The 12,908-nt window shown below is 40.4% G+C and overlaps 1 protein-coding gene across 3 annotated transcripts in view; it reads left to right on the forward strand.

Moving 5' to 3' along the window:
* Window positions 1-12,908, forward strand: part of PPEF1 (protein phosphatase, EF-hand calcium binding domain 1) — a 40,117-nt gene that overhangs the window by 12,929 nt on the left and 14,280 nt on the right. For all 3 annotated transcript variants that reach the window (XM_014960205.1, XM_014960206.1, XM_014960207.1), the window contains 5 exons: window positions 546-673; window positions 1,446-1,497; window positions 7,129-7,295; window positions 8,986-9,100; window positions 11,153-11,199. In XM_014960205.1, coding sequence (XP_014815691.1) covers window positions 546-673; window positions 1,446-1,497; window positions 7,129-7,295; window positions 8,986-9,100; window positions 11,153-11,199 — 509 coding nt within the window. The remainder of the gene's footprint in view (window positions 1-545; window positions 674-1,445; window positions 1,498-7,128; window positions 7,296-8,985; window positions 9,101-11,152; window positions 11,200-12,908) is intronic.

Raw genomic sequence — 12,908 nt, forward strand, 5'->3', positions numbered from 1 at the left:
TCAGCTGCTTGATCTTCAAGGCTGCACTTTGTTCCTACTTTGTATAGTGTATGGTATTCTCCTCTGAGGAGTGCTTTTCTCAAAGTTAGTTGATCTTTCTGGATAAGCACCCATAAAGTACTAGAGAGTTGTTAAAGCTCTGTGAAACAGAAGTTACTGCTGAGCTCATCTGTTCTCCTCATCTGTGGTGGGGAGAGATCAAGTGGGCATTGGCTCCTGAAGCTCCTGTCCAGCTGCACAGCTCTCGCTGGTAGCCACTGTTCACGCAGCACTAACTGCTTGACATAAGGGCAAGGAGCTCTCCCCACAGGATAGTGCCCACCCCAAGACCTCTTCGTGCCACCAGATGTTGTTCTGCTTAATAAACTTTTATCTGAGAAGCTAAGGGAATGTGATCTGTTTGCAGCATGACTGGGGTCTGTGGGCAGCAGGCCCTTCACTCTAGGCTGCAGTCTTGGTGATTGTCCTTTAGTGAAGTTTCCATCAGTTTTCTGGAGCAGGACAATAGTAGATACACATTCTTAAAGTGTTTTCTGTTTTGTCAGTCATTAGAGCTGCTGTCCTCATCCAGAATTGGTACCGCCTTACAGTGGCCCGGCTAGAGATGAAGCGCCGCTATTCTCTGAGTATATTTCAGTCAATCGAATATGCTGAAGAGCAAGATCAACTACAGGTTTGTAATCTTCAATTATTCCTGTACAAGCAGTTGTGTTATCCTCAGAGGACTGAAGTTGCACAAACAAAATGAGTATGTGGTTATTTCACCCTACAAAGCTGTGTCCTGTTTAATAAAACCACTTCCCTGCCTCACACACAAGTTGTGTGTATACATACATATTTATATATATAACTATGTAAGCAGCAGGACACCATTCTGCCCATACAACCATATCTAGGCTAAAGGTTCCTGGAGAACAGCTCTGTTACCCGGGGATTGCAGGTCATCCCACTATGGTGAGCTTAACTGTGTCTGTGAGGCAAGATATATACAGCAGAGATATCAGTGTCCCAGCATGTCAGCCTTGGGAGTCAGTTCAGGGAATTAGGAGCATCTAGAGCTTTGTGTTCATTCTAGCATCAGTGTCTAAAGTCAGTTTGGTGCATTGTAGCAGTATCTTTCTATTGACTGCAAAGGAAGTCTAGGGAAATAGTCTGGATGATGGGCAAGATGAATTACCCCCAAAATGTCAGCAGCATTGATACAGCCCTGGAACTTTGAATGTATTAATATAGTGTCTATCTGCTAATTCATAGCAAAGAAGGAAGTAGGCCACAAGTGGTGTCATATTGTAGGCTGATGCTATGGGAACATATAGCAGTGTCTTAGATCCCCCCAAATAGGAAATCATTAGTAATTGAGTAAGAAAAGAGTAGGTTAATGCTTTTTGGATCCCCTAAACTGATCAGTGTGTGTTTGTTCTCTTTTTTTTTTTTTCCGTACTCAGCTATCCAACTTTTTTACATTCATGCTGGATCACTGTACTCATCCTGAATCAGGTAAGGATAAAAATGGAAGTAATACAGAGTTTCTATTTGAAAAAAATGATGTGAGGAAAGTTAATTTTCAATGTGATGTTTACAGCCAATGGCACGTGTTGGGGCTGAGATTTGATTTCCCAAATATTGTAATAAGTATTTTATCCTGTAAGTGTTGACTTTGCTCAATATCTACTCAGGGAGGAAAGATGTAAGACAGAACAGATACCTGTTGTCTTTATGAGAATACTCAGAGGTGCTCAGAGTGCTTTCTTATATGTTACTGCTCTTAAGCTCATGGTAGTGTTGCTGACTCCAATTTTCACAGCTTTCTATGCGTGTATTCTTAAACTATGAGATGCAATTGTCCAGAAAGACTGGTTGGCTTAGTGCAGGTGTAATCAAAGCAGTTCCTTCAAAGAGGTTGCTATTCCTTTTCTTTATTCTTTTTCCCCTGAAGCAATTATGGACCGCTTTTTAATTTAATTTGTTCTAGATTTCATTGCAAAACATGTTATCAGTATGTAGATAAATTTAAACTGCTGGAGATAAATCTTTAGAAACCATCTCTGTTAAAGCTCAGTTATTCAAAGAATAACCTTTAATTTTTGAAGTATTTTGGGATCCTTGGACAAAATTTACTTTTGAGGTCAAGCTCAACAGAAGGACAGACTGAAGGTGATTCCTAAGTCCAGAAAACAAACATGACTTCCCTGAACATATTGAGAATAGATCTAATCCCAGGGGGGTTAAAAAAGAGACTGTCCCTTTCATATTGAATTACAAGAGAAAGTTCCTTTCTCTTTCATCCGGTCCAGCCACAGGTTATTCCAATTAAAATTTGCACAAGACACTTTGATAGCTGGATAAGAACCCCATCAAAACCATTAAGTGGTTCTGTGTTCTAATGAAAACCATTAAAAATGGCAATTTTTCTTGCTTAAATACTTTAGAGTGCCCAATGCTCTGTGTGCTCTGCAGAAAAAGAAATTATGTCTGAGCCTTGCTCCAAAGCCAAGGCAGATGATACAATAATCTTTCCTTTGATTTTTTTTCCATTACCACTGTATTCTGCAAAAATATCTGCTTTAATCATTTAACTTCCTGGGAAGGAACTGACAAACTTAAGGACAATCAGACACTGCTCACTTCATCTACATCTTCTGCATGCTGAGAGTGCACCTTAGTTCAGTTTTTCCACTCGAGTGGGAAAGAGAATAGTAGAGCTAGGTCTGAGATTTGGAAAAATAGTGTTAATGTCTATTTCCATTGTAATATTAAAAGGGAATTTTACAGCTGCTTGTTGAAGATATGATTTCTTCACCTTTATTAACTGTGTCTATTGACAGAAGGAACAAAGGTGAGTGAAGTGCCTCAGGTGACTTGCTAGGGCTCAGAACATGGCTGGTACAGAGATCACTGCTACATACAGGCTGTTTGTGGGCAGGTGAACATCCAGGCCCCACCTGTGGACAGGGGGGAGACAGAGGGTACTGTGGGCTGCCCCTCATCGCAGGATGACCTGTTTCTTAGTCTTCCAGATACTGGGAGCTGCTGATGTGGTTAAGGCTGAAACACATGATAAAGTGCACGGTTTATGGTAAAGCTTGCTTAACACTTTCGTCTGTTAGGACTGAAGTTGTTAAGACTTGATAACGGCTCCAAAGCCTTTATTTTTGTCTTGTTCTGTTATTTCTTGTTTCCTAAACCCCTATGTTAGAAATACCGGAACCCAAAATGAAACAGAAAGATTCTGTAAGGTACATATTTAATAGAGAGATGGCCAAGGTCACCTATGCAAAGGAGCTAACTTAGGGTTTGGGGTTTTTTGAGAAATTGCATACTGAATTTTTGTTGTGTGATGTGTGGTTATGTTTGTCCGGCTACTGGCTGTGTGCATTCTTTACTTCAAGCTCATGCTTGCTTGCCCCTCTAAGTGACCTTTGTGACACCCATGCTATCCTCCCTGATTTAAGCAAAGTTAAAGTGCTGAATAGAGTGATTCTTAATAAAGTGCTGCCACTTCTGCTGAATCATGGTCTTAAGATGTGAGCCACGGTGAGTGTAAACTAACAGGCAGAGAAGCTTCAAATTGACTGTGCTATTCCCAAGCATTTTCTAAAACCCACAATTCTCTGGCTTTATTTTTATCAGTCTATGCTCACTTAAATTAGAATGATAGCATGGTTCAAAAGCCCCCTCCAAGAAGACGATATATAATATTCTTACCGGAGAATAGGTTGCCTGTTCTTCTCAGTATGTGATGAGAAAGCTACCTGAAGATTTTGTGATCTGTGTTTTCCCTTACATTATAAACCACTCAGTCTCCACTATTCATCTTGTCACTTTCCTCCTTTGAATCTCTTTCAGAATATGTTTTTCAAAGAAAGAAAGCAGCCACCATCTCATTAACACAGTAGTGCTTGTATGTTATACCCTGAAGCTTTGTCATCCTATCATCCTGCTTAAGATGTCCATGCAGTTTAAGTTGTGATTGGGATATTATATAGCTGTGTATCTTTTTCTTGTTCTGATTAAAGGCTGTTTTCAAAGGGTTTGTGGAAAGTAAGAATTAAAACCTTTTCTCACCTTACACTTTTTTCCCTCCCTCCCTGACAAAATCAGCATACCCACTCAGCCTTTCAATGGAAACATCTTTGGTGAGGCAAAGCTGGAAACTGCTTTTCCAGCAAAAGGTGACCCATGTACTCAGTCTTTTGTGAGCACGCTGAGGGTGAGAAGGCTGCAAACATGTCCTGGGCAAAGTGGTGGGACAAGAAGTCCAAGGCACCCCTGGCAGTGTCTCTCAAAGTCACTAGGGCAGGAGACACATCTCCTCGAGCCTTGCTTGAAAAGGGAAAAAAAAAAAAAAGTGCTGCTTTCTGCAGTTTCACTCCCCATGATGCCTCCCTTACAGCATTAACACCTTTCTAAGACTTTTTGCGCACACTGGTTTTTGTAATGGGGAATAAGTCACAGCTGCTTGCAGCTTAAAGAGCCTGGAATGGAATGAATGAATAAATGTTTAGAGTGCTATAGGAATTTTCACCCGCTTAGCGCGCTTAAGGTCCATTTGGCTTTGACCTAATGGCTGGGGATCAGTATCTGGCAGGTGTAGGAGCACTCCTCAGGAGTTGGAGGTGCTCTTAGGTACCCCAGTGGTTACTGTGAAGGTGCATGGATGGTGGCAGAACAGGGAGCTGATTTCAGAGCTTCAGAAGTAACCGATTCCTTGTTTACCCCCTTAGTGATGACATCCTCGGCAGTGGCGTCTGTGACTTGTTTGAACAACTCCCATGGCCAGGAGGTCTTGTCAGTAGAACCAAGTCCCTGTTTTTTTTGTGGCCAAGCTGACGCCACACAGCAGTGGGCTTTTGTGCTTAATATGGAATATGGCTACTGTTGCGTGGGGTAGTTGTATGGGGTCTGCTAACAGTGAAGGCTCAACTCACTGAACTTGAGCTAGACCTCTGGTGTCAAAGTACAGAGCAGGTCAGTCCCTGTGCTCTCTGTAGAGACATGCAGATACTGGCAGAGGGTATTTCATTTTGTCTTAAGATGGATGCCTGAACTAGGCATGTCAAGAGTTTTTGTCCCTATCAATGTGAACTGAAAGAGCCTTGTGACAGCTTTGACTAGAAAATGGCTAAAATGAGAGAGGTGCCAAATCCTTCAGAATTAGTCCTGCATGGGACTTGTGGTGAGCTGGGGCACTCATCGGCCAGTGCACTAATCCCCAGGCTGCATTAGGGCATCCATTACTGACTCCTCTGGCAGCTGAAAGACTGCCTGAGGAGACATAAGCGCACTCTAAGGCTAATGACCATGACTGGCTTTTGACGACTCATCCAGAAGTGGAAAATGGGGTGTACTTTGCAGAGATATGCCCTACAGGGAAGGAGATTGGGTTTCTCAGCCTGGGCACATGCCAAAAAGGAAGGAAGGCTGTGAGGGAGGCAGGTTCATGTTCTGAGGTAAAGGGATGGGTAGCCTGCTGCATGCAGGAAGGGAGGGCTGGAGTAGGAGCAGGCATGGACAGGTGTCTGCCTGGCTGGAAATGCAGAGAAAACTGTTGACTCTGAAGGAGTCATGTCAGATGAGGAGAGCCTCTGGCCAGAACAGGCAATGAGGCTTTTTGTGTGGTCTGAGGAATTGGATCCATGATCTGCAGCCACCCCCTTCCTGAGAGGTGGGGCATAGAGGCAGATGCCATCCAGAGACCCACTGCTGGAGCTGGGACGAGACATCATGCAGCTGTGCTTGGCTGATGAGTATGTGGGAACGAGTAGTTGCAGTCCATGGGTAATGTTCTGGCAGCCGGTCAGACAGAGCGGTAGCTGTGGTGGAGACTGCAAATCAGACTGTGCTTGGTGAAACTGGTGAACCCTGAGCACCTTGCTGTTACTTGATGCCTTAGTCCATTTACATGGCTGTACACTGAATGTGCTAATCAGCTCACAGCACAAGAGCTGATTAAAAAGGGTGGGTTGTTTTTTTTTAATCCAGAGCTGATAAAAGTGTATTTTTTGTCTATTTATTTCTTTAATATGAATTTTATCCAGGTATCCAAGCTGGCCTTTATGAATCTCACAATTTATGAGGCCACATGCCCATTTTGGCTGCTGTGAGTTTTGAGTCACAGCCACAGGTATTCTTCCAGCAATAAATAATATGTTTTTCTTTCCAGCTGCATCTAATCAAGGTTACAGAAAACTTACCTGTAGCCCAGCAAAAAGTGTTCACAACAATCATCTGACGAGCAACTCTGCAACAGCAGCTGCTAGAACACTATCCTCTAGGGTCTGGTTCTCTCTTTTAGAATAATATATGATAAAGACAACCTGCAAGAAGAAAACACTGAAATCTACTGTTCACTCAGTTACATTTCAAGGATATGTCAAGAAAATACTGTATTGAAGCAATTAGCGATCTTCCTGCTTTCCCCGTGTTCCAGGAAAATGAGAAGCTATGCTCTACTTTTACCACTGTGGTTTTGTTTGCTTTATTTCATCCCATGGTTTTATGGCAGCCAAACAAAAGCTGGCATTGCCTCCTAGTTGTACCAGAAAGGAGTGCTTTACAAACCACTGTGAATAAATAGGATTTTGTTGCTAACTTTTAAAATAATCACTGACCTGCTAGTATTCAGTCTAAAAATTTTACATAGAATATAAAAGCAATGAAAGTGAATCTTTAAAACTGTATTAAAAGTGTAATACTGAACTTTAAACAGATGATGGTCATTGTATGATCAGCCATGATTTTTGAATCTTCTTGCTTTGTGGGGGAAAGAGAAGGAAGTCTGTAGCAGGTTATGTTTCTCATTACCTATGAGAGCAGGTTGATCCACAACTTCAGTGCAAAATGATCTGCATTCTGACCACAGCTACTGGCTGTTGAGACAGAGTTTTTCCTTGTGTTTTAGTTTTGGTGGGTTTTGCTTGATTTTTGGTTTGTTTGTTTGTTTTTAGTTTTGTGAAACAACGTGGGGAGACCCGGAGCTCTTCCACTATACAAGGCAGGAGTTAGCCACTGTAATACTGCAGCAAGTAAAGGATTGGTTACATTCAGCCAGTTCTGGTCGTGCTGTTATGGCCCTATGGGAGACTGGTGGAGTTTCTACATTGTTGTTTTTCTTCCCTCTTGTTCCAGTTTCTCACATATTCACCAGCCCTAGTGTGTCTCAGGTGGTGGGTGAAAGTTTAATAGAATTTGAAAAGAAGATTAATGTTCCAGACTCCTATTATGGACCACGACTCTCATTCCCCCTTACTGTTAAAGATGCCAATGCTCTTCTTCATGCTTTCAGGAATGAACAGGTAAGTTGCAGCTAGTTTGATTTCTTTTAAATTATTTTACATCTCTGTCAAGTTGTAGCTCCACAATCAATTGTGTCCGATACAAAGCTAAACTGGTGCTCAAGGAGATATTTCACCCTTCCTTTCCATCCCATTACCCTTTCCTGCTAGCCCCATGTGATCATACAGGTACATAGTGAGCTACTTTGGGAAACCCTGGCTGGAAGCTAACATAATAAAATCAAAACCAGTCAGTTCTCAGCTAGACCAGTTCCCAGATTTGATTCACTACTCGGCTGCATGACCACCAGAACCACCACTGGGGATAGGGCAATGGGTAGTGGGGACCTCCTCATCTAGCACTGAGATTATGGTGATCATGAAATGGGAAACCTTAGCAGTCACAAGGCAGGGGTTATGAGTGATGGTGCAGGACTGGGGAAGATGTCCTAAGCTAACCTAGAAACTAGTTATCATCTTTTTCTGAGTTAAAAGTGCTCCTTGTGTGGTTCTCTTTTTTTTTTGTTTGGCTTTTGTTTTGTGATTTTTTTTTATTCCCCACCCCATTCTTTTTAGAGGAATTGAGGTGTAAGGGTTAATCGCCTCCTTCTAGTGTACAAGACTCCACCATAAAGGAAGAGTGACTATAAAGCATTGCTAATGTAGCAGAACAGGGTGATAGCACAAATCTCAGCTGCCAAGGCACTGAGAAAGCTGCTGCTGATTCTCTATGCTCCTGAGCAAGCCCCTTTGGTGCCCTCTTAGAAGATGAGGGAGGGAGGCATTACATGGCACAGCTCTGTTTGGACTTGTGGTCATTTGTGCTTAACAATATACTGTATATAAGGGATAAGGGTTCTATCTTGCTTTATAATATACAAAATAACAGTGGAGGTAATTTTCTCTGGAAGCTGATCTTAACGGTAGCAAAATATAAAGTGCAAGATAAATGAGCCCACCCAGACTTCACCTTACTGTTAACTCTCTCTTACTATTGTTGGCATTTTATTAAGAAAATTATTATATGTAATTCGCCTTTTTGTTTGTTTTGAAAACATGAATCTTGAAAAGTCAGTCTGTAACTCATCTCTACTTCAGAGGACTCCCTCAAAGCTGTGTTTGAATTAAAAGCCTTAAAAATCACCGACTGCCAAAATTTTCATGAAAAGCACTAGCAGAGAAAAGTAGAAGTTTCAATGTTGCATTCTCATAACATCTTCACAGTGCACAGGAAGATAACTCTTAACGAGGCAACGCTTGCTGGAGTTTTACTCTCATTATTTTTGCAAGTTTCTGAAATATCATTTATGGCCTTCAGGGTTTTTTTGGTTGGTTTGTATTGTTGGGTTTTTTTTACTCACAGCTAGAATGACATCCTTTTTTTTCCCCCAGTTACTTTGAACAGATGACCTTATACAATGATTCTGAGTGCTATATAACTCAGTCTCTTATCCTTTCTGTAGATACGAAGAGTAGAAACAATACGTTAGAAGCAAAAAGGGGAAAACATATAAAACAAATTTGTTAAGGGCTCTATATTCACTCACCGGGAAGCAAGTGCAAAGCTATGAACACTTCTAATTCCCAGCACTAAACCATACAGCCTGTAACCATGTCTGGAGGTCTGTAGTGTCTGATATTAATAAAGCAGACAGACATATTGCTACTTCCAATAAATCTTCCTTTTCTCCCTGCATTGTTTTTCTCACAGCTGCTTCATGCCCGCTATGTACTGCAGCTACTATCTGAAACTAGGAGGGTTCTCAAGGAGATGCCAAATATCACCCATCTTTCAACTTCCTACACCAAGGAGATAACCGTCTGCGGTAAGGTGGCAGAGAAGACAACCACTTAGGGCTACAAGTTGATACTCTAAATGGTTAGAGACTGATACAGACATTTCTGAATAATGCCATTTCAAGAGAGAAGAAAGTTCTCGATGCTTTTTTCCTTTTTTTTTTTTTTTCCCACAAATGCATAAATTGGAACAACAAAAAAAGGTTCCTGAGTCACACTAAGTGTATTTTAAGATAGTCCCTCAGCTCTTCTTTCTTTTTCTCATTAAACATTTCTGAATGAGTCAGTCTTAATTCAGCTAAGAGTGCAGTGTAGCTTAAGTATTCCTGCATTTCCATCTCAAAAATGCCACCAAGTATTTTGATCACTGGCTGCAAGTCTTACCACTTTCTCCTCTTTACCATCATATTTAGACTTTACCATCATATTTACTTAGTAATGATTTTAGTGAGGGCTTAATAGAGGTGGCGAACAGGACCTTTCACTGACAGCATAACTATCTAGAATAAATTGAAATTATAATAAACTCTCATTTTTAAAGGGACCCAAGAGGATGGATCAGTCTTTATACAACCAACAAATTAGTCTCACAGAATTATGTGATATGTCACAAGGTAAAGAACTAAGAGCTCATTGCCCATCTATTTTATTACGCTTTTGTAAATTATAAATAAAAGGATGCAATATCCTGACTCGCCACAGAACACAATAGCTGCAAAACAGAACAGTAATGGTGACATTAGCTCTTGACAGCTGGCAGTGTGCCAATAGTAAAGTAGTATAAGGAAGGCTACTATGACACATGCAAAACAAATAATGTTTTTTAAGATGTGGTTATGCACCTACTTTGATTGCTGGAAAGGGTTTGTTTAAATGAGCTTTTGTATAAACAATAATTTGTTAGCCAAACCAACAAAACCTCTCTACAAACCAAGGAAACACAGATTCATATTTGTTCATGACACAGCATGTTCTTACTAAGCAAAATATTTGTATTGCATTTGCATTATGTAAGCAGCATCTAAAGGGGTCCCCTGCCATTGAAACTAATGGCTTTTGTAACCAGAAAGATCCTCTGGAGAAGATGAAAGATCAATTTTTAGACATAATTGGTCCAAAATGTTGATCTTCTTAAAATTAATATCCCTCTCCCCATTTTCTTTTAATTTCAAATTAATAATGCAGATTAAATATGCACCTGAAATGTTTGCATCCACATACGTGATGAAAATCTCTAAGAGCTTGAAGGACTCCTTAGAATGACTTCAGCAGACTCATAATTAATAAAATGTTACAAAGAAAACACGTAGACAGGGTATAAATGTCACTTCTCTTTTCCTACTCACTCACTGGTGGTGAAAGCATATTATCACAAGCTAGGTTTTGAAACTTCTGTGGCTTTGTGGTGGTGAGTCACAGACGAGAGAAGGTTGGATCTGCGAGCACGAAACTCAGTCTTATGCAAAGGGGAGCTATGCCGCAGTTATCCTTTCTGTTGGGGTGAAATTCTCCTGCCTGTTCCAAAACAAACCTCTCAGAAAGGGCCAAATCTGTCATTCCTGTGGTCTTAGCACTGAGGCACACAAGCACAAACAGTTCTTGACATTCTACATCAAATCCTGCCTGTAGTAATCAAAACCTGGCCCTGAATCAGACAGATGTTCGGTTGTGCTTTATGTAGTCGGCTGTTTAGTAAATTTAAACCTATTAGTTGTAGAAGTCTGTCATAATTCCAAATGTCTTTTAGTGACATTTTCTGTTTTTCAGGTTTATGGTATGTTTGTTCATCTTACTCCCATTTCCCTCACTGAACCTTTGGCTATGTCACTGGTCTGATCTTTAGATCCATCTGGAAAGACAAAAACTTTATACAAGACAATTGTATACTCTTTTAAGTATTTAATTGCCAGATTTTACAAGCAGCCTCAGCACGTACCTTAAAATGAAGCTAATCCTAATACAAGCAAATTGCTAAGGAAAACATGGGGAAAAACTTTTTAGGGCTAACTAATTCCAGTTGTATAATTCCTGTATTTTCATCCTCGGTGAGAAAAAAATAAATAAGTTTTTGTTTCCTGTAGGAGATTTGCATGGAAACCTAGACGATCTTTTGCTGATATTCTATAAGGTAAGTAGGCAGTCTGTGATGTAGTGTTTTCACTTCGTGATTTGTTGTTAAGAACATGTATTTATGTCGGATATGATTTATCACTGTTAGAACAGTGAATGCAGTATGCATGTACCACACACACAAATCCTGGACAGTTTGAATGGTGCCTTTGTCATAGCTTTTCCTTCTCCATATCCTCCTGATAATTGTGAAGGAGGAGATGCAGGAGATCTTTCTTTTCCTAAATGTTGAACGAGGGTGTGAACCAAAACTTAAGAAGGTTCCTTGCAATGTCTCCAAAGTCCTACCACTGTTTTATATTCCATATTAGCTACAGTCTTCTAAAAATCAGGAGCTAACTTAGTTCCTGATGTAACACTACACCGTGGATAATTTTGGACCTCCAGAAAAAATGCAGAAGCTTTCATTTGGGCCTTCTGTTGGTACCTGCAAAGTGTTTTTTATTATTATTTGTTTACAGGAAACAAAAAGACTGCTGCCTGTTTAAAAGCTTTTCAAGTCTTGGAAGCAATCACATAGTCTGCACGAAATGGAAATACCTTGGGTACCCTTTATGTGTCTTTGAACAGCTGCTCGCTTTTTAATGTTAAAAAAGCATAGCTCTGTTTTACTCATGTGAAAAAAATTAAGCTCCAGGCTATCTTTCCCACAATTGTATATTTAACTGAAGATGTGGGAAATTTCCTATATTGAGTTTCACATTTATCTTTAGCATGAATCACCACCTTTCATTGAGCAGATACTCTCTTTGATTTGAGCTTTCCGGGGAAAAGGATTTGTGTCTGGTCCTTGTACATTCATCTGCACTGAATAGAGACTAAGTGAGAGAAACCAGGTGTTTAAATGATCTAATTCCACGCTGCTTCCAACTTCGTTACATTTCTGACGCTTGTTGAATGGAAACTTGGTTGTTTTCCCCAAGTGTATACCTGAAGCCTGTTGAAGTATAATCAGACCTTTTTACAGAGTTCTGCTTTTCTTAATAATCAATCAACTATGTTTAGCTGGTCCTTGGTTTGCAGTCTTTTAGCCGTTATTTTAATTAGATGAACCTCCTTTTTGATACTGGAATAAGAGTATGCTACAGATTGGTTTCATACACAGGACCTAGAATGGGAAAAAGAACTATTTCAAAGATAAGTGCTCAGATACAGTCATATTTACAACTGCAGTCAGCCTGAATTTTACTCTTTTGGAGTAAACATAAGGTGGTTCTCTTTCCCCCTCTCTAAGGGAGGTTACGAAGAGAAAAAAACCTCTAAGCAAGGACTAAATCCTTACTTCAGTAAATTCAGAGCCAAAACTTGTACTGACTTCAGGCACTAGAGTTTATCCCCAATCATTCTCTGTTAAGCTTCTAGGGAAGTCCTTCCACCAAACCAAATAAAACGGGCAAATATTTTGTCATTGCAAAGTCATTGAGAAAATAGAGAGCACATGATGGAGCTGCTTAATTGTTTAGAGGCAAGTTAAATGACACGGTATTTTCTGTCCCCTCTGAACAGTTTACTCAGCCAAGCAGTGAACCCAGTCAGCCTCTGGGATCCATTTTCTTCAGCTTCCTTAACTCTGTTTCAGTTAGAAGGGATTTTCTTCCTCTGAATTGGTATGAACCACCCATCACCTTAAACAAGAGGGTGCAGTCCTAAACAGGGGCATGAAGAGTGCAGTGATCTCAGTTTGTAAGGTTCATTCAGTGTCTGCAT

The sequence above is a fragment of the Calidris pugnax genome, unplaced genomic scaffold (genome assembly GCF_001431845.1).
Source record: "Calidris pugnax isolate Ruff unplaced genomic scaffold, ASM143184v1 scaffold188, whole genome shotgun sequence".
NCBI lineage: Eukaryota > Metazoa > Chordata > Aves > Charadriiformes > Scolopacidae > Calidris > Calidris pugnax.